Raw genomic sequence first — 24,727 nt, 5'->3', positions numbered from 1 at the left:
TCCGGGCGTGCCAGCCATCGCCCATTGCTTTTCCGGGTTCCACTGGTCTTTGCACATGTGGGAGCGCCGGAAACTGGAAAAACAGCTCCCTGGTGCACATGTACACACTGGGAAGATGAGCTTCTGGTTTCTGGCATGTAGATGCATGCCGGCCAGCTGGTCTTCACGTGCTCATGCGCGCCAGAAACGAGAAGACCAGGTAGCCATCGTGCATGTACGTGCCACAAACTGCGCATGCCGGGGAGCTGCTTTTCCAGTTTCCAGTGCTCCTGCACGCATGCTGGGGAGCTGCTCTTCCGGTTTACGTGGCACGCTTCTGTTTCAGGACTAGGTGCCAAAAAGGTTCGCCAACACTGCCCTGTAGCATTCCAGACAAGTGGCTGTCCAGTCTCTTCTTAAAAGCCTCCAGTGATAGACCACCTCAATTTCCGAAGGCAAGCTGTTCCACTGGGTTAATTGTTCTCACCCTTAAGAAATCTTTCCTTAGTTTTAGGTTGCTGACTTCCAGAAGTGGTAGAAATTGGACTTTAGATTGCCATCTCAGATTTCTGATCCTTGAGACTCTATTCTTCAAGCTTCTGGACCTGGCTCAATAGTAGTAACTGTGGGAAGGGTCTTGGAGTTCTAGTGGACAACCACTTAAATGGGAGCCAAGCAGTGTGTTGCAGCTGCCAAAAAAGCCAAGGCAGTCGTAGGCTGCTTCCCAGTGGTGGTATTCAAATTTTTTTACTACTGGTTCTGTAGGTGTGGCTTGGTGGGCGTGGCAGGGGAAAGATACTGTAAAATCTCCGTTCTCTCCCCACCCCACTAACCTGCTTTCCAGCTCCGTTCTCCTGTGCAGGGCAACAAAAGAAGACCCAGCCAATCAGCTGGGACTCAGGAGGCAGAGAATAGATGGGGTTGGCAGGGCCAGTCAGAGGAGGTATTTATCAGTTTTCTGAACTACTCAAAATTTCTGCTACCGGTTCTCCAGAACTGGTCAGAACTGGCTGAATACCACCTTTGCTGCTTCCACAGAGGGATAGAATCAAATGAACGCAAATGTACGTGTCCCAGGATAATGTCTCTGTTAGATTATCCCAGGATAATCCCAGGATAATCTAATCTGGATTGGTAACCGGGACCAGAAGATTAATTTTCCAAGTTTTCAAACTTCTGCTGGATCCCCTCCTCAGGGCATTTCTCTCTCTCCAGAATGTGTGCAGATATGTGGATAGAATCTATGAGTGGATAGACTCAAGATCACATGAAGTGTTGGTACCACTTTATAATGCCTGGGTTAGGCCACATTTGAAACACTGCATCCAGTTTTGATCGCCACTATATCCAAAAGACATTGAGACGCTAGAAAGTGCAGAGAAGCACAGCAAAGATAGCTAGGCGACTGGAGGCTAAAACATAACAAAGATTGAGTATGTCTGGTTTAATGAAAAGAAAGACTAAGGGTGACGTGATAGCAGTATTCCAATATTTGAGGGGGGCTGCCACAAAGAAGAGGGAATCAACCTATTCTCCAAAGCACCTGAAGGCAGGACAAGAAGCAATGGGTGGAACTAATCAAGGAGAAAAGCAACTTAGAACTAAGGAGAAATTTCCCGACAGTAAGAACAATTAATCAGTGGAATAGCTTGCCTCCAGAAGTTGTGGTGCTTCAACCCTGGGTGTTTTTAAGAAGAGATTGGACAAGCATTTGTCTGATATGTTTTAGGGTTTCCTGCTTGAGCAGGGGTTTAGACTAGAAGACCTCCAAGGTCCCTTCCAACTCTGTTATTTTGTTATGGTATCCTGGATATAAGATGACAGAATCACTCAGCATTGTGTTAAGTTCCTAAATGGAATTGGGCCTGTTAGGCTTAAAGAGAAAGGGGAACCAAGGATGAATCAGCATATTTATTGTTTTGCTGACATATTTAGAAATGGCTTACTCACTGGAGGAGCCTTCCCTTGGGAAAAGTTTTTATCTTCCACTATTAACAGATCTGTGGTTTCTTAACACAGGGGTCCCCAACCTTGGCAACTGTAAGACTTGGGGACTTCAACTCCCAGAATTCAGCTTCTGCCAACTTAGCAGTTTAAAAGCATGTAAAAATGCAAATAGAAAAATAGGGACCACTTTGGTGGGAAGGTAACAGCGTTCTGTGCGCCTTCGGCATTTAGTCATGCCGGCCACATGACCATGGAGACGTCTTCAGACAGCGCTGTCTCTTTGGCTTTGTGATGGAGATGAGCACCGCCCCCTAGAGCCAGAAACGACTAGCATGCATGTGTGAGGGGAACCTTTACCTTTACCTATTTGTATTCAGTTTTAGCGGTTGTCAATCCTTACCTGAGACCCTATTTGGTGAACTTTCATGGTGAATTTTGAACTCACATCTGTTCTTTTGTCTTTCGTTTCTCGCTTGCATTAGACGTAATAGACCAGGAACTGGAAGAAAAGTGCAAAATCATGGAAGCCCAATTGAAAGAGAAAGAGAAGGGCAATTTGGAATTGCACAAGGAGCTGAGGCATAAAGAGAGCTTGGTGGCCGCCCTCCGATCCAACCTGAGGAACAAAGAAAGGAAGTTCTTGGAAGAGCTCAAGAGGAGAAGCCACCGAGTAACCGTCCTTAACACGGAGCTGCAGAAACAGACAGAGGCGGCCGCTTACCTCTCCTTCCAGCTTCATTCAACCAAACAGAAACTTCACGGTACCCGGCAGAAAAGCACGGCCCTGCCTGAGAGACCCCCAGAGAAACCCTCCGTCCCCCAACCCAGCACTGAGACTAGGCCCAAAAAGAGGACTCAGAAATCTCACACCCGTCGGCAGGCCAGCAGCGCTTTCCATTGCAAAGGGGCCTTCAAGGACATTGTGGCTCGCGAGCGGCTCAGCAGTTTGGAAGACCTCGAACCCATGCCCGACCCGGCTCTTTTTTTGTACACCACACGACCCCGGCCTCCATCCCGCCGTCAGAAGACAGAGCACAGCATGTCGGATTTATCCTCCAAGGAAGGCCCCGAGCAAGGCAACCGGAAGGGCAGTTGGAAAAAGCCTTTTCAGCAGCTCGCCGAAGAATCCGCGGGAGCTGCGAGTAACGTCAGGACATTGGGTCCCCGTCGGCTGCCATCTTCCAAAGGGGAACCGCAGAAGCAAAAGAGCACCAGCGCTCACCCCGCCAAAGACTGAAGGACTGGCGAGAAAGTTAGGGCACCCTTTTGAAGTAGTTTGTCCATAGGAGCCGACTAGTCTTGAGCACATCCGTCTGTCAAGAGACACGGGGGCAGGAAATGCTCCCCTCCTAAAGCCATTGAGATGCCATCATCTTGGACTGTTAACCTTGCTTCAACTACCGACGTGCTATAGCTGCGCATCCCCCTGGGAGTGGCCTCAGTAGGAGTGGACTGACCCGATACCAGGAGGGCCCTGGAGTTATTGGCTGTAGTTACGATAAGCAACCTTGCTCCATAATTTGGCGAAAAGGGTTCCGAAAAAGGAACTTCAAGTTTTTGTGCCTTGCTTGCTGGTTGTGGTTTTCATTTTCATTTTATTTTAAACTCTGATGGAAGCTTTGCCCTTGGCATTTGGGGAATCTGTCTTTCATCAAAAAAAAAGAACGAAAAGTCAGTGTCAGGTTTCCCCTAAGCTGAACGGGTCTGGTTTACCACTCTCTGTTGGCTGTGGTTTGGTTCAATTTGCTTACAATGCCATCCATTGCTGGAGAAGATGACCAGGAAGGGTGAATGTGAGTGGGGACAGGATCGCTTTTCTAGAATATTGATTGATTGAATTTATTTGCAGCCCATCTCATAATGAAACCATTCTGGGCAGCAAATAAATAGAAAGAAAGAAAGGATCGGGTATTTTGGAGTCTGCGTTTTGAGCCAAGCAGGGATGTACGTACGATCTCAGGCCTAGGGTTAACCATAGTTGTGAAAACCTTCGATGTCACTGGCTTGAGATGCTCAAAACCTGCCACCAGATTGTGATTTTTTTTTTACAGTGCTTGAAATGGGAAATAATTAAAGCCATGGAGAGAAATCGTACAAATTGTATGTAACACCGTAAATTAAAATTAGTTAAAGGTGAATATAAATTTAACTAAATTGACTTTACTTTGGGGAATTGCCTCTCCCAACACCCAGTTTTTTTAATTCCCCCCCCCCCCTTTTTTTTTTTTACAGTGCAGACACATTCAAAAAATGAAGGGCAGCCCTCGGACAAAAAAACTATTGTGCGTCCCTAATTTGTAGCAAAATACAGGTAGTCCTCAACTTACAACCAAAATGGAGCGCAAAATTTCTGTTGTTTGGCGAGACATGTGCGAAGTGAGTTTTGCCCCATTTTACAGTCTTCCATAGGCCATAACTGTTAGGTGAATCACTGCAGTTGGTAAGTTAGTACATGGTTGTTTAAGTGAATCTGGCTTCCCCATTGATTCTGTTTGTCAGAAGGCCGCAAAAGATGGACACAGCAACCGCTATAAATTTGAATCAGTTGCCAAGCATCTGGCTTTTTTCTTCCCACAGTTGTTAAGTGAATCGCTGCCATTGTTATGTTAGGAACACGGTTATTAAGTGTTTTAACAGATAATAGATAATCAGAGTTGGAAAGGACCTTATAAGTTCATCTAGTCCAAACTCCCGCCCAAGTGGGAGACCCTGCACCATTTCTGACAAAGTGAATCTGGCTTCCCCATTGACTTTCCTTGTCAGAAAGTCTCAAAATGGAATCACATGACTCCGGGACATTGCAGCTCTCATAAATAGGAACCCGTTGCCAGTTTTGATCATACAATCAAAACGGGGACGCTGCGAGAGTTGTAAGTGTGAAAAAGCGGTCATAAATCACTTTTTTTTCAGTGCCGTTGTATCTTTAAACGGCCACTAAGTGAATTATTGTAAGTAGAGAACTGCCTGTATTCTAAGGGAGGCTTCAGTTAAAAAAACATAGGGAATCTGAGCATTGGGAACTGCCTTCCCAGTCCTCCCATTCATCATTCCTATTCTCCTTAGAAAATTTCATCACCGGTCTTCCAAGGATGGATCTGAATCTTTGTTGTGGTTTAAAAAAACAAAAAACAAAACCAAAAATAATGACAGGGTTTTAAATGAGCAGATCCTGAGCATTTTTCTAGCTTGGAGGTCGAAAATCTTGTTTCCCTTGCCATCCCTGAGTGTTGATATCTTCTGAGTCATATCTATCTTTTCCAACTCTTTGCAAAGCATCGGGGGAGCAGTTATCTCAACGGCACCAATCTGAATGATTGGAAATTTGGCTGGAATTTTGGTTGGAGGATTGTTGATATGTATGTATATAAGCTTACGGGTAGTCCTCATCTTACGACCGCAGTTGGGACCAGAATTTCCATTGCCAAGCAAGATGATTGTTACTAAGTGGCACTAGATTTTATGATCCTTTTTTTTTAATGTCACGGTTGTTAAGCAAACCACAGTAGTTATTAAGGGAATCATGCTGTCGTTAAGTGAATCTGGCTTCCCCCATTGACTTTGCTCTTCCGAAGCCCGCCAGGAAAGTTGCAAATGGCCATCCTGTGATCCCAGATCTCTGCAACCAACGTAAATATGTGCCTGTTGCTAACCTCCCAAACTTTGATCACCCAACTGTTGGGGATACTACGAAAGTCGTACGTTGAGGACCGGTGGTCATTCACTCTTTTCAGTGCCATGGTAACTTTGAATGGTCGCCAAATGAATGGTTCTAAGTCAAGGGCTACCTGTATGCAGAGAAGTGGTAACTAGTGAAATTGCACAGAATTTGGGGAAAAGTGAATGTAGAAGAAGCGATGAGCTTTGTCCTTGGCAATGGGCAGGTGTCTTACTCTGTTGCACAGAGTTCCAGGAGGAATAGATTTGGTTCTCCAAATCTATAAATGGATCACTTTTAGGGTTTGAGGTTGTTGTTTTTTTAAATGTCTGAATGACAATCAAGATGGACAGAAGGATATGCTGTCAATCTTTATTAATAAGGATGAAGGAGCAACCGGTCATTATTATTAATATTATTAATATTATTAATATTAGATGCCAGATGTTCAGCCAGGATTTGACATTTTTATTCAACTATCAAGTCCTTCCCAAAGGCCTGGAATAGCCAGATGTTGATGTTTTAGGATCTTATCATCATTATTATGATCAAATTTATTTGCTGCCCATCTCGTGGTTCAAGGGGACTCTGAACCTGTCAAGAAAGTCTAGAAATATATCTATACTGTAAGAATAGAATCATTGGGTGCATTTCCTTTGTCTTCTTCCAAACTGGTACGATTTGAGGTTGTAATCCCAAGTGCTCTTAGCCTGTCTTTATAGCTGCTCCTAATGTGGGGTGGGGAGGAGAGAAAACTAGAAAATATGATTGAAGGAAGGAAGGAAATCACTGAAACATGAGTTGATTCTGCAACAAAAATGTGTACAAAAGTGTAGGGCGCTGTTTCTCAACCATGGCCACTTTAAGATGAGCGGACTTCAACTCTGGCGGTTGGCTGGGGAATTCTGGGAGTTGAAGTCCACTCATCTTAAAGTGGTCATGGTTGAGGAACGCCTGTGCCAAGAAGCAGTCCTCAACCTTTGCAACTTGGTGGCCTGTCTGGGCGGGGGTGGTGGTGGAAGGATGGGAGAATGGAACTGTGAGTGGCAAGCCGGCCTACACACGCATGCACATGCAGCTTGATTGCAAGTGGAGGTGTGTGCACATGTGCATGCATGACAGCCCGTCACTCGCACAAGTCAAGCTGCATGCAGGCATGTGGGCGGCCCATCACTTGCATGACATATGCGCAGGGGTGGGATTCAAATTTTTTAACAACCGATTCTGTGGGTGTGGCTTAGGTGGTGGGCATGGCTTGGTGGTCATGTGACTGGGTGGACATGGCTTGGTGGTCATGTTATTGGCTGGGCATGGCCAACTCAATATCACTCACATTGAGGCACGCATCTCCTCGCCTGGCCTCTCATGACTGTGGGGATGCTGCAACAGTCGTAAGTGTGAAAAGTGGTCATAAGTCACTTTTGTCAGTGCCATTGTAACTTTGAATGGTCACTCCACACAAGCAAAGTACCAGCAAAGGAGGGGGGAAAAGCTCCAGAGAAGTTCCAGAGACAGGAAGTCTAGTCCTGCCAAGAATGTAATAAGGGTTAACGGAGAGGCAGTTTCTGTAAGCAACACCAGAATGTTTTCTTCCTGCCTTCCTTACAGGATTAGGCTTGTAATTTTTTCTAATAACCAGTTCTCCAAACTGTTTAGAATGTTAACAACCGGTTCTAGTGAATAGGTGCGAACTAGTACAATCCCACCCCTGCATATGCGTATGTACCGGCCTGCGGCCCGGTTGTGAATCAGCCATGGCCTGGTAGTGGGCTGCAGTCCAGAGGTTGGGGACCCCTGGTGTAGAGCACTCCTGTTGAGGATCCCCGCCAGCCAATCAGCTGTGTCCTGTTCCAGTATACCCCATTCACATTCCCTTCCCCTACAGCAGGGGTGTCAAATTCAAGGCCCAGGGGCTGGATCCAGCCTGTGGGTGCTTACATCTGGCCCACGGAGCTGCCCTGGAAACAGCAAAGAACCAGCCCTCAGTAACTCTGCCAGTGAAAATGGAGCTCGGGAGGGCAGATGTGTGGTCCTCCCGAGCTCCATTTTCACTGGCAGAGGGTTGCAGGAGGCCATTGCAGCCGAAAACAGAGCTTGGGAGCCCATTTTCTCTTACAGAGTGCTCGAGCGACCACAGGCACCCCCGTCACGAGTGATGCCGAGCTGGCCACGCCCACCCTGGCCACGCCCACCCTGGCCTCCCAAGGTCAAACGCAACCCTGCTGTGGCCCTCAATGACAACGTTCCATGAACCTTCACGTTTAGTCATGCCGCTCACATGACAATGGAGACGTCTTCGGACAGCGCTGGCTCTTCGGCTTTATAACGGAGATGAGCACTGCCCCCTAAAGCCGGAAACGACCGGCACGTATGTGAGAGGGGAACCTTTACCTTTAGTCTAGCGAAAAGAAGGACTGGGGTGCTACGATAGCAGTTTTTCGATATTTGAAGGGCCTGCATAAAGATGAAAGGGGCAAACTATTTACCAAAGCCTCAGAAGACAAGACAAGAAACAATGGATGGAAAATAATTAAGGAGAGAAGCAACCTAGAACTAAGGAGAAATTTCCTATGAGGACAACCAGTGGAATGACTTGCCTTCAGAAGTTGTGGTTGCTTTATCACTGGAGGTTTTTAAGAAGAAACTGACCAGCTGTCTGGAATGGTATAGGGTCCCCTGTTTGAGCAAGGAGTTGGACTGTAAGATCTCCAGGTCTTCTAACTCTGTTATTCTACTCCTGTAATGTACTGTAATTTCTTTCCTACCTTCATTCAAGAAACTCTAGGTGGCAGGCTACTTCTAAAAGCAATAATGAGAATTTAACATATTTTTTGCAGCCAAGGGGAGGGAGGGAAGTCTATATATGCTTCTCCAGGTTTTAACATCATGCTTAGAAGGTCTGTGTTTCACTTTAAGGACTTTAATGGTGATTCTGAAAAGCCCTCTAAATCAGAGGTCTCCAACCTTGGCAACTTTAAGACTTGTGGACTTCAACTCCCAGAATTCTCCAGCCAGCTGCTGGAGGGCCAACCTGGAAACAGCAAAGGACTGGCCTGCTATGCCTCTGCCAGCAAAAACAGGGTGTGTGTGGTGGTGGGGGCTGTACACAGCTCCCCGGGCTCCGTTTTCGCTGGCAGAGGGCTGCAGGAGGCCACTGAGGCTGAAAATGGGACGCAGGGTGCCACGTGTGCCCCCCCGGGCTCCGTTTTCATTGGCAGAGGGCTATCAAAACAAACTAAATTTGAGTATGCAAGAAGGGACAGGAAAGGAGAAAGGGAAAGAGGAAAGAAAAAGAAGGGAAGATGGGAAGAGAGCAAGGAAGGAAAAATAAGGAAATGGGGGGAAGGAAGAAGAAAAGAGAATGAAGAGGAAATGAAAAAGAAGAAAAGGAAAGAAGGAAGGAAGGAAGGGAGGAAGGAAGGAAGGAAGGAAGGAAGGAAGGAAGGAAGGAAGGAAGGAAGGAAGGAAGGAACCAAGCAACCAAGCAACCAAGCAACCAAGCAAGGGAGATTATAATGTGAGGGAGGGTCTCAGGAAATCCTGCCTTAGCAGTTGGCCACCACAGGAGCCCCAGACACGAGTCCTGTGCCATGCCCACCTTGGCCCCCAACCACCCACCTACCCCAGTCCTCCGAGGTCAAAACAACCCTGATGCGGCCCTCAATGAAATCGAGCTTGACACCCCTGAGTTAAGTCAAGGAGATACCAGAGTTTGTTCTCTGGAGATGGAAAAGAAAACGTAGGTAAATACAAATGCCAAAAACATTTTTCAGGAATCCAGATTTTTGAAAATGAAAGAATGTAAGGATTGGAGGGATCATATATGAGGTCTCTACGTGGGGATCTTCGGAAAGATGTTATCGCAGTTTGCATTCAATTGAGTTGTTTACGGGGATATTTCTGTGAAGTGCTGTGGAGGCAGATACTGTATAGAATAACAGGTAGTCCTCAACTTACGACTAGAATTGGGACCAGAATTATTAATGCGAATCACTGTAGTCATTAAGTGAATCAAGCAGTCATTAAGTGAACCCGGGTTCCTCCATTGAGTTTGGTTGCAGATGGTGAACACATGTAGCCCCTGGACACTGCAACTGTCACAAATACCTGCCTTTGCCAAGTGCCTGAATTATGACCACGTGACCATCGGCATGCTGTGATGGTCATAAATACGAGGACAGGTCATAACTCATTATTTTATAGTGCCCTTGTAACTTCAAATGGTCACTAAACAAATGGTTTGTAAGTCAAGGACTATTTTTAATATTTGTTGAATCACAAATCCTGATAGAAATGCAACTTCTGACAGCAAATTCAATCTGGTCATGCAAATACCTGGATCTTGAATGGACATAATTGCCACCAATGTAAAATGGACCCAATTAAGCAAATGCCCCTATCTAGAAAAATATAAAATGTTAGAACAGTGTAGCTGAGTTTTTATTCCGACATACTAGATGTGGACAAAACAGGATTATTTTTCTGTACTCACCTGAGCGCACAGCCATAAATCACAACCACCCCCAGTTTCCAGTTTTAAAGCAAATTAAAAATAAATAGTTTACAGTGACTCGTCAGGCAAATTGATTGAGAGTTTATGCACCAGAGACAAATTCCTTGTGTGTCCAATCACACTTGACCAATAAAGAAATTATTCTATTCTATTCTATTCTATTCTATTCTATTCTATTCTATTCTATTCTATCAACTTGGGAAAAATACCAGTTTAGCAGAGACAATACCACTACAGAAGACAACAGGGCCATGTCTTCTGCTTGGAAGCCACCTTCCAAGTGCTTCTCCTTGAAGCAAATGTCATCATAACTCTACTTTGATTCTGTTTTCCTTCTACCAGTGTTGGGATTCAAAACTTCTTTTTACTATTGGTTCTGTGGGTGTGGCTTGATGGACGTGGCTTGGTAGGTGTGGCAGGGGAAGGATACTGTAAAATCGCCATTCCCTCCCCACCCCACTAACCTGCTTTCCAGCTCCATTCTCCTGTGCAGGGCAACAAAAGAAAACCCAGCCAATCAGCTGGGACTCGGGAGGCAGAGAATAGATGGGGGCGGGGCCAGTCAGAGGTGGTAAACTACTCAAGAGTAGTTCTCCAAACTACTCAAAATTTCTGCTACCAGTTCTCCAGAACTGGTCAGAACCTGTTGAATACAACCTCTGCCTTCTCCTCTTTAAATCATCACATCCTTTTTCTAACAGCAGTGTAGGAGACAGTTAAAATATCCCACTTCTTTCTAGTTCATCTGCTTGTTTGGGGTCATGTATGTACACAAGATGCAAAATCACGACTGCCAGTTGTTTAGCTGGGGTTGGTCTTCATACACTTCGAATTCTTCCCAAGAACTAAGAATCTCATACAGGTAGTCCTTGACTTACGACCACAACTGAACCCCAATTTTTTTTGTCGCTAAGTGAAACATTTGCTAATTTTGCCACATTTTATGACCTTTTCTGCCACAGTTGTTAAGTGAATTGCTGCAGCTGTTAAGTTAGTCACACGGTTGTTAAGTGAATCTGGCTTCCCCATTGACTTTGCTTGTCAGAAGGTCACAAGAGGTGATCACATGGACACTGCAGCTGTCATAAATATGATGAGTCAGTTGCCAAGCCTCCGAATTTTGTTCATATAACGACAGGGTTACTGAAATGGTCGTAAGTGTGAAAAATGATCATAAGTCTCTTTTTTTCAGTGCCATTGTAACTTTGAATGAACTGTTGTAAGTAAAGGACTACCTGTAATAGATCATATAGTTATGTACATGGATCAAAACAGCATGGCCTTTTTTAGTTAATAGAAGGAAATTTTATTTTATTTATTTATTTATCAAATGTTTATCAAGCACACAGATTTTCTAAGCACCACCCAAGGTTTTTTGGGTGTGGCCCCAGTGTACCAAATAACCACTGGGACCACCATAACCAGTTTCTGCCATAATGTATAGTAAAATATATTATTATTATGGCTCATCACACAGTCAACCAGATCTTTAGACTGGATTTGGCACTTTTATCTACCTATCAAGACCTTCCTAAGAACCTGAACGAGGCAGACGAGTTTTTCTTATTTCCAATTTCACCAATCATGGGTCAATATTGTCTAATTTTCTGCTTTAGGATTCAAACTCACCCTGAGACTTGGGAATCATAAAAGTCACATCTAGTAACAATTACTGTTGTTGTTTACATGTGGGCCATTTTAAGAGGTTCCAGATTTAGGCAATATCTTTCTACAACCTTCTGTTATCGCACCTAACGCCGATCATAATAATAATACCTCCAAAATGAAAATAAATTTCTCAAGCTTGTCAAAGGCTTCCTATACCTCGTTTGCCTTTTAATAATGTATTGGAGGAACTGCAAAAACCCATGTTGCTAAATGTGGGCATTTTACTTTCCCATTTTGATATTGCAGACCGGGGAAGGGTAGGGTTCAGGAGAAGCACTGGAAAGATGTTGGAAATGCATATGGCTCACAGCCCTGGATTCCCTCCACCGGCTTTTAATCATTGGTCAAGAAAAGGAATACTATGGAAGTCTTGAATTATTGCATAACAATAATACTATTAGGCAATAGAGATTTTCTTACGCGCCTGCCTATCCATTTGCTTGCTATCCAATTCCTTAAACACCCCGTAAGCAGAGGTCTTGATGCAATCCCAAAGCCCTCGTAGTTCAAAGTGTGGCTGACACTTTGGCGGGGCGGGGGCAGGGTTGGTGCGCATGCCCAGTGATGGTTTTTCCAATTGCATGGCCACAGCCGAGCTCAGAATGGCACCGCTTTGGCCCGCATGACGCTCCATGTTAAAACCAGCAACCAGAGACCATGCAAGATGTCTTGGTTCATTCCAGAGCAATGAGTTTAAATGAAATGTGTTTCAAGCAATGTAGTTTTTATTGAGATTTTTATATATATATATATATATATATATATATATATATATATATATATATATGTATGTATGTATGTATGTATGTATGTATGTATGTATGTATGTATGTATGTATATGTATATGTATATGTATATGTATATGTATATGTATGTATGTATATGGTATTAGGTTTGTTTTCTTAAGTTTTCGCGGGTACTTACATGTATGGTATGCAGCTTTGTTCGGGTATTTTCCCACGTCATTATAGTTGTGCTTTTAAAGTTGTAGCAATGTTTCAGCAGAATCTCATTTGCCATCATCAGGCTTCTGTATTGTGTATTCTGTATCACAGACGAACACAATACAGAAGCCTGATGATGGCAGATGAGATTCTGCCGAAACGTTGCTACAACTTTAAAAGCACAACTATAATGACGTGGGAAAATACCCAAACAAAGCTGAATACATACATACATACATACATACATACATACATACATACATTTCTCAAAATTCAATACATGCTCACTGTTTCCACATTTTTAATTCAAGAGGTCCCTGCATCTGAAGGAATAACACATAAACACACCTGATGAAATGCAGAATATCTCATAGCTGTGGATGGGTGTCATATGGACTTATTTGTGTATTCCACAGTGCATACAAGATATTTTTACAATGATTTTTTCCCGCCACTTTCTGTCATAAGTTCCCTATGAAATAAGTATAAATAGATGGTAGAATATATGTAATTATTTACATAGACGTGTCTGTGTGTGTGTGTGTGCACAAAACACGACATACACATGCATATCCTTATTCTGTATTTACATTTATCAGGGAACATACCAAATGAAATCAGTCATGCTTTGTATAAAAAAAAAAGACCAATGTTTCTGTGTGAAATTATCTTGTATCTTCTGGAAGACAGAAGCGAAGCAGAGCAATAACTTGTTGTTGAACCAAAATGTCATGTTTGATTTGCACATATCAGCTGGATCTGGGCTGTAGCTTCACCTTACAAGGACATTGGCTTCCCACCTTGTGTCTTTTGTCTCTGCCCTAAAATTGTACCACCGGCGCTGTACAGGTAATCCTCAACTAATGACCACAATTAGGACCAGAAATTTCTGTTACGAAGCAAGGCAGTCGTTCAATCCAATTTTACGACCTTTCATTGCCACGGTTGTTAAGCAAATCACTACTGTTGTTAAGTGAATCATGCAGTCATTAAACACATCCGGCTTCCCCCGTCGACTTTGCTTGTCAAAGAAGACAGCTGGGAAGGCCATAAACAGCCATCACGTGACCACAGGATACTGCAACCATCATAAATGCATGCCAGTTGCCATTTTGAATTTTGATCATGTGACTGCAGGGACTCTGTGATGGCTGTGGGATTGAAGACACTTTTTTCCCAATGCTGTTGTAACTTTGAACGGTCACTAAATGAATGGTCATAAATCAAGGGCTACCTGTATTTGTTCTTCATATTAGTTGCAAGTTTCCACTCCTGAAAATGCTTTGTTTTCTTCTTCCATCATATCTGTGTCAAGCATTTAACGTCTTTTAAGAATTGTTCCACCTAAAAGAGAAATTAGGGAAGGGTTATGTCCAGGCCCTGGGAGAATCCTTTCTTTGTGTCTGCTAACATAACCAATGATGTACAACAACAGGAGGACACAAATTGAAATCCACAAGGCTCTGGACATGACCCTTTAGTGCAGCTGCTGGAAATCTCCAAAAGTTCCTACCCATTTTCAATCTTTCATGTGTAGGAAGTGAGAAATTTCAAAAGACCAAATTCCTCTCTGGAGCATTATCATACTCACTATACTTAATTTCAATTAAATTTTATGTGTAAATGAACTAAAGAGACAATGTCGTTTTTATTCCGGCTCTTGTTCGCTACTTTCTGCTGTAATTCCTCATCTTACCTCTACATCAGGGGTGTCCAAACTTGGCAACTTTAAGCCTGGAGGACTTCAACTCCCAGAATTCTGGGAGTTGAAGTCCTCCAGGCTTAAAGTTGCCAAGGTTGGACACCCCTGCTCTACATAGAAATCGCTTTCATCTAATATGTCTCTTCCTAAAAGGAAAAAAACTGGGTAAACGGGCAAAATCAAGATCTTGTCCTGGCTTGAGGATAGGGAATTTTCTCCTTGTTGGAGGATGACAGTATCAAACAGGACAGGATGTGTATTCCAACAGGTTTCCACATTGTGAAGCCCTTCCTGGAATGGGAAAGTTCTCCTTAGCTTCATCTATGCAATCCACCTTCCTTTTCATAAACTCAGACAGAAAAGGATAGAGGCTCTATCACTTCCTCATTTCATGAGCTTTTGTGAGTCTTCCACAACCACTCATCTTGGAAGGAGGAGGGGAGGAAATTCCCTGTTTTTACACAAGGGACATCCTGTATTGTGCTTTTGTTCTGTTGGAATTCATCAGGACTCCTCTGGGTGGGGGAAATAGGCAAAATATGCTTAGGGCCATATGAAAAAAATCAGCCTCATTGGTGCTCTTGGGTCTTACGACAGCAGCGGTCTCCAAACTTTCTCATTTCGGGGGGGAAGGGGGGATAGTTTCGTACACAGTCGTGCACAGTGCTTTCACAAATGCGCGCACACACACACACACACACTCGCCCATCACTTCAGTGGCCCGGTTCCGAACAGGCTGCGCCCTGTCACTGGGCTGTGGACAGGGGGTTGGGGACACTTGATCTATGGGATCTAGCTTTTTGATGGATCCAGGTAGGGATGAACAGACAGGGATCGGACAAGATGCCTGAGAATGCTATGGGTAGCCAATAAAGCAAACAATCAAAACAGAGTTCTCACTGGAGGCACAAATGACCAGATTCAAATGTGTAGCTTGTACACATTATGCAAAGACTTAGGAATGTAGGAATATTCTTTATTGGCCAAGTGTGATCGGACACACAAGGAATTTGTCTCCAGTGTATAAACTCTCAGTATACTAACTAGAGACCATTTCACCGAGGCTACCATCAGTGGCGCCATCTTGAGACGCCATCTTAGCTCTCTAGGGAAAACTCTAATGCTGGAAAAAATGGAAGGAAAGAGCTGAAGAAGAGGACAATTAGTTGCAAGGTAGATGGACTCAATTACAGTGCTGACCGGTGCACCATTGGAAGACTTGAAAGAGAAAATCTGTGTGGTTACTAAGAGTCAACACTGACTTGATGCACATAACCAATGTTTTGTTGGCAGAAAATCCAGGATTTGATGGCATCATTAATTCAACAGTGATACAGGTTTGATTGATCTGAATGTCCCAGAGGTGCTTTGGATAGTTCATTGTCAGAACTGAAGAAGCTTCTTGGATAAGAAATGAAATGTTTTTAAGGAAAACAAAGTCCAGTTGCCTTTTGAAAAAGCACCTTTGGGACAACCATGACCTGGATGACTGAGAATCTCCCTAGACATTGAATTGGATGGACACAATCTGATTCAGCATAGGGAATTTTCTAGAGCTACATTTCCAACTTTTGATTGATGTGGCCCAAGGCTTCATCATCACAAACCTTGAGGGACACCACATCGATGGTTAACAATGAAACCCTTATATACACTATACCATATATGATTTCTCCCCACCGATAGCACCCAAGAATACAGGAAAGAACCGCAGAATCTGTCCAAGTTTCAAGTAAGAAGTATGATGCTTGGTCAGATTTGGGCCATTTAGATATCCTTTTAATTTTGATTTTTGCACCAAAAAACACCTTTGGGATTAGGGTTTACTAAAAATGTGAGTCATTGTTCTAAGACAGTGTTTCTCACCCTGAGCAACTTTAATATGGGTGGACTTCCATTCCCAGAATTCCCCAGCCACCTTTCTGTACTGCAGAAGCTTCTTGGATGGAAAACGAAACGTCTTCAAGGAAAATGAAGTCCAGTTGCCTTTGGATAAAGCATATATGAGACATGGGCCTTTAATGCTCCCAAACCCATAAAACTATCAAAAGTTCAAAGCAAAATGTCAAAGGATAGCAATGCGTTCTCATCCATCTACCCATCCACCCTGGTCCCATTTTCAGTAGGCAGATAAAAGGATGCTGGCTGGAGAATCCTGAGAGTTGAAATCCGCAGATTGTCAAGGTGTGCTGAGGTTGAGAATCACTGATATAAACAATCAGTTGCTCAAACTTTGCCTGCAAGATGCCACCAACTGGATTTTTGCTTACTACATACCATACAGTGTAGAGCAGTGTTTCTCAACCTTGGTCACTTTAAAATAGGTGGACTTCCATTCCCAGAATTCCATAGCCACCCTGGCTGTAGAATTCTGGGAGTTAAAGTCAACTCATCTTAAAGTGCCCAAGAGAAACATTGGCTTAGAGCAAGGGTCTCCAACCTTGGCAATTTTAAGACTTGTGGAATTCTCGGAGTTGCAGTCCACAAGTCTTAAAGTTACCAAGATTGGAGACGCCTGGCTTAGAGCACTAGAAGATGGAGACATCACTGGATGAGGCAGGTCCATAATTCCCTCCATGCAACGCCTCCCCTAGAATGTCTCATGCACAGGAATTACATTAGGAAGACAAAGCTACCTACAGCGCACTATATCTGGCACATAATTCCTCCCTTGCTAATTGCATGGATATACTTCGTTGACAACCAATGAAGAGGCTTTTCACATAAATTTAGAACTGCCCTTGACAGCAATTAAGTAATTTTTAATGAGCTTCCCTCTCCATTTCAGTAATACCCCTCACCGCCCCCCAGAGAAACACTGGTGCATTCACCAAATTTGCAGCTCAGCATTTTTTTTTTTTATTTATTTTACTGGCATTTATTTTGCATTTCAAACAGGTGAAATTAACACCCATTTGGAGAATGTGGCTAGCTCAGTTCCCTTTAGCCAGCTGCCTGGTCTCCAAACATGCTGGATTACTGCACCAGATCTGCAAGCTGGGGTAAGCCTAGATTACAATAAACGCAATAGCCAACCTTATTCCATTCTTTCAGCAGTGAATTTATTGGCCCCAAGTTTGAACAGGATTGTCATTTCAGAAGACGTTTTGCTGAGTCACTTCTTCTGAGAACAGGCCAAATTTGCAGGACAGCCCTTGCCAAGAAAGGCGGGCGAGGGGGATATACACACACCTTTATTACTGTACGCTACAAGTTCAGGCTGGTTCCTTGTGTCAGCAAGTGATAGCAAACGAATTGTAGTTGTAATGGGGAAGAAGAGACTTGTAAAAAGAATAGAACAAAGGCTTTGTGGAGGCTTTTTTTAAAAAATTGCTGTCTACCTTTCTAACAACTGGATGCAGAGGTATACAGGTAATCTTTGACCTCAGTTGGGACCGGAATTTCCATTGTTAAGCAAGGCAGTTGTTATGTGAGTCACACCCAATTTTCTTGCCATGGTTGATAAGCAAATCATTAAACTTTTTAGTGAGTCACCTTGTCCTTAAGCAAATCCAGCTTCGCCCATTGACTGTTTGTCTGAAGCCAGATGGGAAGGCTGTATATGCACAACACAACAAAGTACAACAAAGAATGTTCTTTCTGCACCAACTCAGAAAGCTCAAACTACCCAAGGAGCTGCTGATACAGTTCTACAGAGGAATTATTGAGTCTATCATCTGCACCTCTATAACTGTCTGGTTTGGTTCTTCAACCCAACAGGACAGACACAGACTTCAGAGGATAATTAGGACTGCAAAAAAAATACCGTAATTACTACCCACCTGCCTTCAATCGAGGACCTGTATACTGCACGAGTCAAAAAGAGGGCTGTGAAAATACTGTATTTACAGACCCCTCACATCCCGGACATAAACTCTTTCAACTCCTATCCTCAAAATGATGCTATAGAGCACTACACACCAGAACAACTAGACACAAGAACAGTTTTTTCTTGAATGCCATCACTCTACTAAACAAATAATTCCCTCAACACTGTCCAACTATTTACTAAATCTGCATTTCTATTATTATTAATCTTCTCATTGTTCCTATCACCCATCGCCTCCCACTTGTGACTGTATGACTGTAACTTTGTTGCTTGTATCCTTACGATTTTGTATTGACTATTTCCTAGTATGATTTGATTGCTTATTGTACCTTATGACTATTATTTAAGTGTTGTACCTTATGATTCTTGATGAATGTATCTTTTCTTTTATGTACACTGAGAGCATTTGCACCAAGACAAATTCCTTGTGTGTCCAATCACACTTGGCCAATAAAGAATAAAGAATTCATGGCGACCCTGGGATGCTTCAATTGTTGTGAATACATGTTGGTTGCCAAACATCCAGTTTTGATCACTTGACTGTGGAGATGCTGCAACAGTCACGAGGACTGGTTGAAAGCCACTATTTTCAGTGGCATTGTAATTTCAAATCGTTACTAAATGAATGATTGTAAGTCAAGGACTACTTGTACAGCAACTCAGAATATCTACAAACAAAAATGAAGAGATCCCTACAGATGAAAATGTAATAAAAATATTAGAATGCACAGAACTGGATAGATTAACTCTCAAAATAAAGGAGAAGGAAGAAACAGAATATTTTTTAACAGGGGATTCGTTTTATCGGTGGTTAGTTGACAGAAACAGAATTTAGAAACTCAAAAGTTTAAGAGAATGATTAACTATACAATGAAGGTATATTAATATGGATAAACAAATATTATGTGATTATTATCGATTCTATGAATATTATTGTTATTACTATTATTATTTTCCAAAACTAACTGTACCCAGACAACATACACACGTACGCACACACACACACACACACACACACCCATTTTTTACATTCAATCACATGGTTCTGACTGCCAATTTGACTTTTTGGGAGGGCGCTACAGACACCCTTGCTGTTACTAAGTCAGTGGGAGCCAATTTGGTCTAGCGGTTAAGGCACCAAGCTAGAATCCAGGTGACTGTGACTGTGTCCAGCCTTAGGCATGAAAGCCAGCTGGGTAACTTTGGGACAATCACCAGGAGATTATGAGTTCTAGTCCAGCCTTAGGCATGAAAGCCAGCTGGGTAACTTTGGGACAATCACCAGGAGATGATGAGATTTAGGCCTGCCTTAGGCATGAAAGAGGGCTTGATGACTTTGGGCCAATCACTAGGAGACTGGGAGTTCTAGTCCCACTTTAGGCATAAAAGCCAGGTTCGGGGGAAGAGGGGCGGGCAAGTCACCCTGTCTTAGCCCGACCTACCTCACAGGGTTGTTGTTGCAAGGAAAATAGGAGGAAGGAGGAATATTAGATATGTTCACCAACTGGAGTTATTTATAAAAATAATAAAGGCAGGATGAAAATAAATAAATAAAAATAAACTGAATGGGGAGCTTTCTCATGGGTAATAGAGATGAGGGGAAAGCCTCATCCTCTGTTTTACTTCCTGCAACGACAATGAAACCTGGAAAGACAATGCCTATTGTAATTAGAAAATTATGCACCATGTACAAATGTTTATTTTGTCTCCTGGGTCAGCTAATCAGTTTTGTGGGCTAGTGCCCAAATTCTAACATTATGAGAAACAAAAGAGGGAAGGGTGTTTTCCTTGGCTCAATTTTTCCTAAACCAGTGCCCTTCAGATGTGTTTGTTTATTTATTACATTTTTTAAAATCCCACCTTAATTGCTTTATAAATAACTCAAGGTGGCAAACATACATAATACACGTTCCTCCTCTGATTTTCACCACAATAACCCTGTGAGGTGAGTTACATCCAGAATTGTAAATAAGTAGGAATTCTGGGAGTGGTAGTCCCAACATAGGCAGAAGGTTTTGCTCTAGCCATCAATCATCTGATCTATTTCCAGCATAAAGATGTTTTAGTTTTCGGCTGCGCAAAACTGAGCTGCAGATTGGTCACTGAATTCTGAGATCATGCCAAAGAACCCCGATGACAAAGACAAAAAGAAGGTGGACAAATAGCAGACAGCTCATTCAAGCTCAATGCTTTTCCTAAATCAACAGTCGGTATGATTTACTGTGGTACCTTGCCCAGTTGTACATCCAGACAAACCAGGGTCTTCTGGAATGGCCCTGTGGCTATAAGTCAACCAACGGATTTAGGAGAACTTGGCTGTGGTCCTCCACACCTCTTAGAGCGGTGCATCCTCAACCTTGGCAACTATAAGATGTATGGACTTCAGCTCCCAGAATTCCCCCTGTGGCTGAGGAATCCTGGGAGTGGAAGTCCATACATCTGAAAGCTGCCAAAATTGAGAGAGAATTCTCGAAGAGAGGGTATATTCCAGAATATTCTGAAGCAGTGTTTCTCAACCTAGGCCACTTTAAGACATTCATGCTGTCTGGGGAATTCTGGGAGTTCAAGTCCACATGTCTTGAAGTTACCTATGTGAGAAACACTACTTTAGGCGTGTTGCTGATGAGATCACCAACCTCACAAGTGAAGAGGAGCTGTCCTTGGCATCATGTTTCAATTTGCCCAAGCATTTCCGCCTACCCATCCCCATAAATCCCCTGAGTTTTGAGAAGTATGCCTCCTAATGCTGCTAAACTTTATCTGGATGCATTTGTCAGATTAATTGCTTTCAGAAATATATGGAAGAACCTCTCTTTTGGGCATGTCTGTTCTTGTCAATCATTCACCCTGAGATGCCAATATTAAGTTTGATCTTCAGAGGTCCCAGGAATGGAATAAGGGGAGAGAAAGTTTATTCCTTGAGAATCTATTCTCATTTTCATTGCGTCAAAACACCATCTTGAGGGAAACAAGATAAACTGCTGATTCACACAGATCTTCTTTTGTGTGCTACCAGATTTCGCAAAACCATCTCATCAGGACTACACAAAATACATTTAAATCACTTTAAATTTTGTCTTAAGAGAAATGTAAACTCTCACATAGGTCCCCCTTTAGACTAAATGTTAATTTACTTGCAAACAACTCCCCTTTAATGACTGTAATTCCTTAATTGGGGGTAGAGTCAGGGCGACTTGACCTTATTTCACAAACCTTGCACTGAGTTGAATTAGTAGTTTATTTGTTTGTTTAATAAAATTCCCTTGTAGTGCTTATGCATTCCCTATTGTTCTGCCTCATTACACACTGGGCCTCTGCCCTCAACATCTGTCTTGAGGGCACCACAACATCAAAACTGTAGCTAAAATTCAGCACACAGGAAATACCTCTGTGTTTTCTTGCTGTTTTAATTAAGATGAACAAAAGCCAAACAAGTCAGCATTGGAATTTCACATCAATATGGAGGAAGGACCAGCCAATTCTACCACACCTGAAGGTAGCAAGCGAAACTGGGTGTGTAAGAAACCTTCCAACAATAGGGCAATTGCTGGGGTGGAACACCTATCCTGAGAATACAGAATTCAGAATAACAGAATTGGAAAGGACCTTGGAGGTCTTCTAGCCCAACCCCCCTGCTCAGGCAGAAGACTATACCATTCCAGACAAATGGTTGTCCAATCTCTTTTTTAAATCTCCAGTGATGGAGCACCCAGAAATTCTAGCTATCAGCCATTCCACTGATTGATTGTTCTCAATGTCAGAAGATTTCTCCTTAGTTCTAGGTTGGATCTCTCTTTAATGATCTTCCATGTATTACTTCTTGTCTTGTTCTCAGATGCTTTGGAGAATACGTTGACCCCCCTCTTCTCTCTGACATCCCCTCAAATACTAGAAGACTCCTATTATGTCACCCATAATCCTTCTCTTCGTTAGACAAGACATGCACAGTCCCTACAACGGTTCATAGTACACTTTAGCCTCCAGTCCCCTAATCTGTTGCTTTTTTCTGCTTTTGCCTAATGGTGAGATGCATTGTATCAGGGACATCCCCTCCTCTTCATGTCAGAGAAATAACTTAAGGCACTTCCGAGTTGAAAGAATTAGCCAGTGAATATCACCATTTGCCCGGGGGACACCTATGGGATCTCCTTTCATATCCCTGGAAGGAGCTGGAGCAAATGATGGGAGCTCACCCTGAAATGCAGCTCTTAGGTTTCAAACATGGGCTTTGCTAACTTCCAACTCTGCATTTTTAATCACGTGAGCCATCAGGGGCATAATTTGTTGGGACAGCATTCTAAGCAAGTGCTTATTGGAAAAGATAGAAGCTACCAATAAAAGACTTTCAATCTACAGACATTCCGGTCCGATTCTTCTCATTTTGGACAAGCAATAGCATCCAAATTATCCTGAGGCATGGTAGCACGCCATAGATAGGGTTGAATGTAGATTTCTCTGCAGTTTTTGTGTCTCTCATAGGTTCCAGTTATCTAGTGTAGCACTCAGTTTGAATGGGAAGGGCTGTCAAAGGACAAGCCTTTATTGAATGACATTGAGATGCCTCACAATAACCCATCAACTTTTAACAGTATCACAAGTACCATCAAACTGCAATTTTCTCCATACCAGAGCACACTATGTTTCTGTTCAAATGGTAATTATAAATCTGTATTTAAACTAGAGATGGTGTACCACTCATTGGGCCTACAGGTCAAGCCCATCTGGCTTGCAAAATCTTGAACTAAATCCTTCTCTTTATCAGGCCTTAAACTCAACCAGACTACGAAACCAAAATCATGGAATACGTTTGTTATAAAGTTATGGTAACAGAATCTTGCCAGTCTGAATGTGCCCCCTTCTCATGACAAGGGAAGGTCTTGTCTGAGATGCTTACCTGGGTTACAGTTCTGGCTCAGATTCAGGTTTCTTTTATCTGACCGTTGTCTTGGTAGTGATTTTTCCTCCTGTTCCTCAAGGTTCTTTCTTTTTCTCATTATATTCTTCCTCCCAATCCCTTCTCTACCCTTGGCCATAAATCACTCATGGCATTACCTCTCCATCTTTCCCCCAAGCAGAGTTCAAGATGCAACCCAAGAATCAGATGGGTAAGAGAAGAATTGGTATCTGCTAACTCCTCCAACAATTTTTAGACACACTTCTCATCTCCATACAAAAGACCTAGACAACATTAGCAACAGCTACCTGTGTCTCCTGGCAGGTAAACTGGAGGACAACAAGGGCAGGGATATCATTCCTAAAGGTACTGATGTTTCCTGGCCCACATATATAAGCCTACACAATGCTTCTACTCATAAATAAACCAATGCAAATACAACGCACATAAATAAACATAGGCTACTTTCATGAGCTACTTCATGGTGGACTAGATGACCTCTGAGGTCCCTTCCAGCACTATGATTCTGTGTCTACGTCTATAGGGGCATGGTGGCCCAGTGGTTAAGGCAGGGGTCTTCAAACTTGACAGCTTTAAGATTTGTGAACTTCAACTCCCAGAATTCCTCCTCCAGTCATGTTAGTTCAGGAATTCCGGCAGTTGAAGTCCACAAATCTTAAACTTGCAAGTTTGAAGACCCTTGGGTTAAGGTATTGACTTGTCAACCGGAAGGTCGGTAGTTTGAGACCCAAGAACTGCATGATAGGGTGAGCTCCCATTACTTGCCCCAGCTCCTGCCTACCTAGAAGTTCAAAAGCATGCAAATGCAAATAGATAAATAGATGCCACTTCGGTGGGAAGGTAACAATGATCTGTGCACTTTGGCATATGCAGGTAGTCCTCTTCACTTGTTTGCACAGTCTGGTTTCTGGCATGCTACGGCTCGGTGCCAGTCCATGGACCGGGGTTGGGGACCCCTGCCTTAGAGCAATGTTTCTCAATCTTGGGAATTTTAAGATGTGCGGACTTCAACTCCCAGAATTCCTCAGACAGCAAAGTTTAAAATTTCCAAGGTTCAGTCCTGCCTTAGGGGACTGAAAGTCAAGCTTCTGTAACATTGGAAAGATATTTATTTACTTTGCCCAGTTAGGCTTCTCAGCTGTTTCAATTACCACTGACACTAAATGGCTTAGATGCCCAGGTCAGACTCAGCCAAAGAACAACCATCTAGAAACTATATACAGTTAGACCTCAACTTACAACCAAAATTGGGCCCAACATTTCTGTCACTAAGGGAGACAGTTGTTAAGTGAGCTTTACCCCACTTTACAACCTTTCCTGCTACCGTTAAGTGAATCCCTGCAGCTGTTAAGTTAGTCACACTGTTGTTTAGTGAATCTGGCTTCCTGCTTGTCTGAAGGCCTCAAAAAGGAGATCATGTAACCCTCAGGACACTGCAAACATTATAAATATGTGTCAATTGCATGCCAGTTGCCATATGACTGCAAGGACCCTGTGATGGACATGCTGTCAGGGTTCCAGCAGTTACCCCCATTTAAATCATGAGCCAAACTTCCAAAACTAAAAGAAGATTT

The 24,727-nt window shown here is 43.0% G+C and overlaps 1 protein-coding gene and 2 long non-coding RNA genes across 4 annotated transcripts in view; 1 reads left to right on the top strand and 2 right to left on the bottom strand.

The window, feature by feature from the left end:
• Positions 1-4,594, top strand: part of CCDC92B (coiled-coil domain containing 92B) — a 43,770-nt gene extending 39,176 nt beyond the window's left edge. The window contains exon 4 of the mRNA XM_026682688.2: positions 2,409-4,594. Coding sequence (XP_026538473.1) covers positions 2,409-3,163 — 755 coding nt within the window. The 3' untranslated portion in view covers positions 3,164-4,594. The remainder of the gene's footprint in view (positions 1-2,408) is intronic.
• Positions 1-24,727, bottom strand: part of LOC148132679 (uncharacterized) — a 32,411-nt gene that overhangs the window by 2,975 nt on the left and 4,709 nt on the right. For both annotated transcript variants that reach the window (XR_015747978.1, XR_015747979.1), the window contains exon 2: positions 2,327-2,542. This is a non-coding gene — a long non-coding RNA (uncharacterized LOC148132679). The remainder of the gene's footprint in view (positions 1-2,326; positions 2,543-24,727) is intronic.
• Positions 13,530-16,390, bottom strand: LOC113422022 (uncharacterized). Its single transcript, XR_003372234.2, has 2 exons — positions 16,276-16,390; positions 13,530-14,051 (listed from the first exon to the last, which is right to left on the bottom strand). It is a non-coding gene; the product is annotated as an uncharacterized LOC113422022 (long non-coding RNA).

This window comes from Notechis scutatus, chromosome 1 (genome assembly GCF_049901735.1).
Source record: "Notechis scutatus isolate UNSWTSFEM ecotype Mainland chromosome 1, rNotScu1.2, whole genome shotgun sequence".
In the NCBI taxonomy this organism is placed as follows: domain Eukaryota; kingdom Metazoa; phylum Chordata; class Lepidosauria; order Squamata; family Elapidae; genus Notechis; species Notechis scutatus.
The sequence above is the reverse complement of the archived record's forward strand: the minus strand, read 5'-3'. Positions and strand labels throughout refer to the sequence as shown.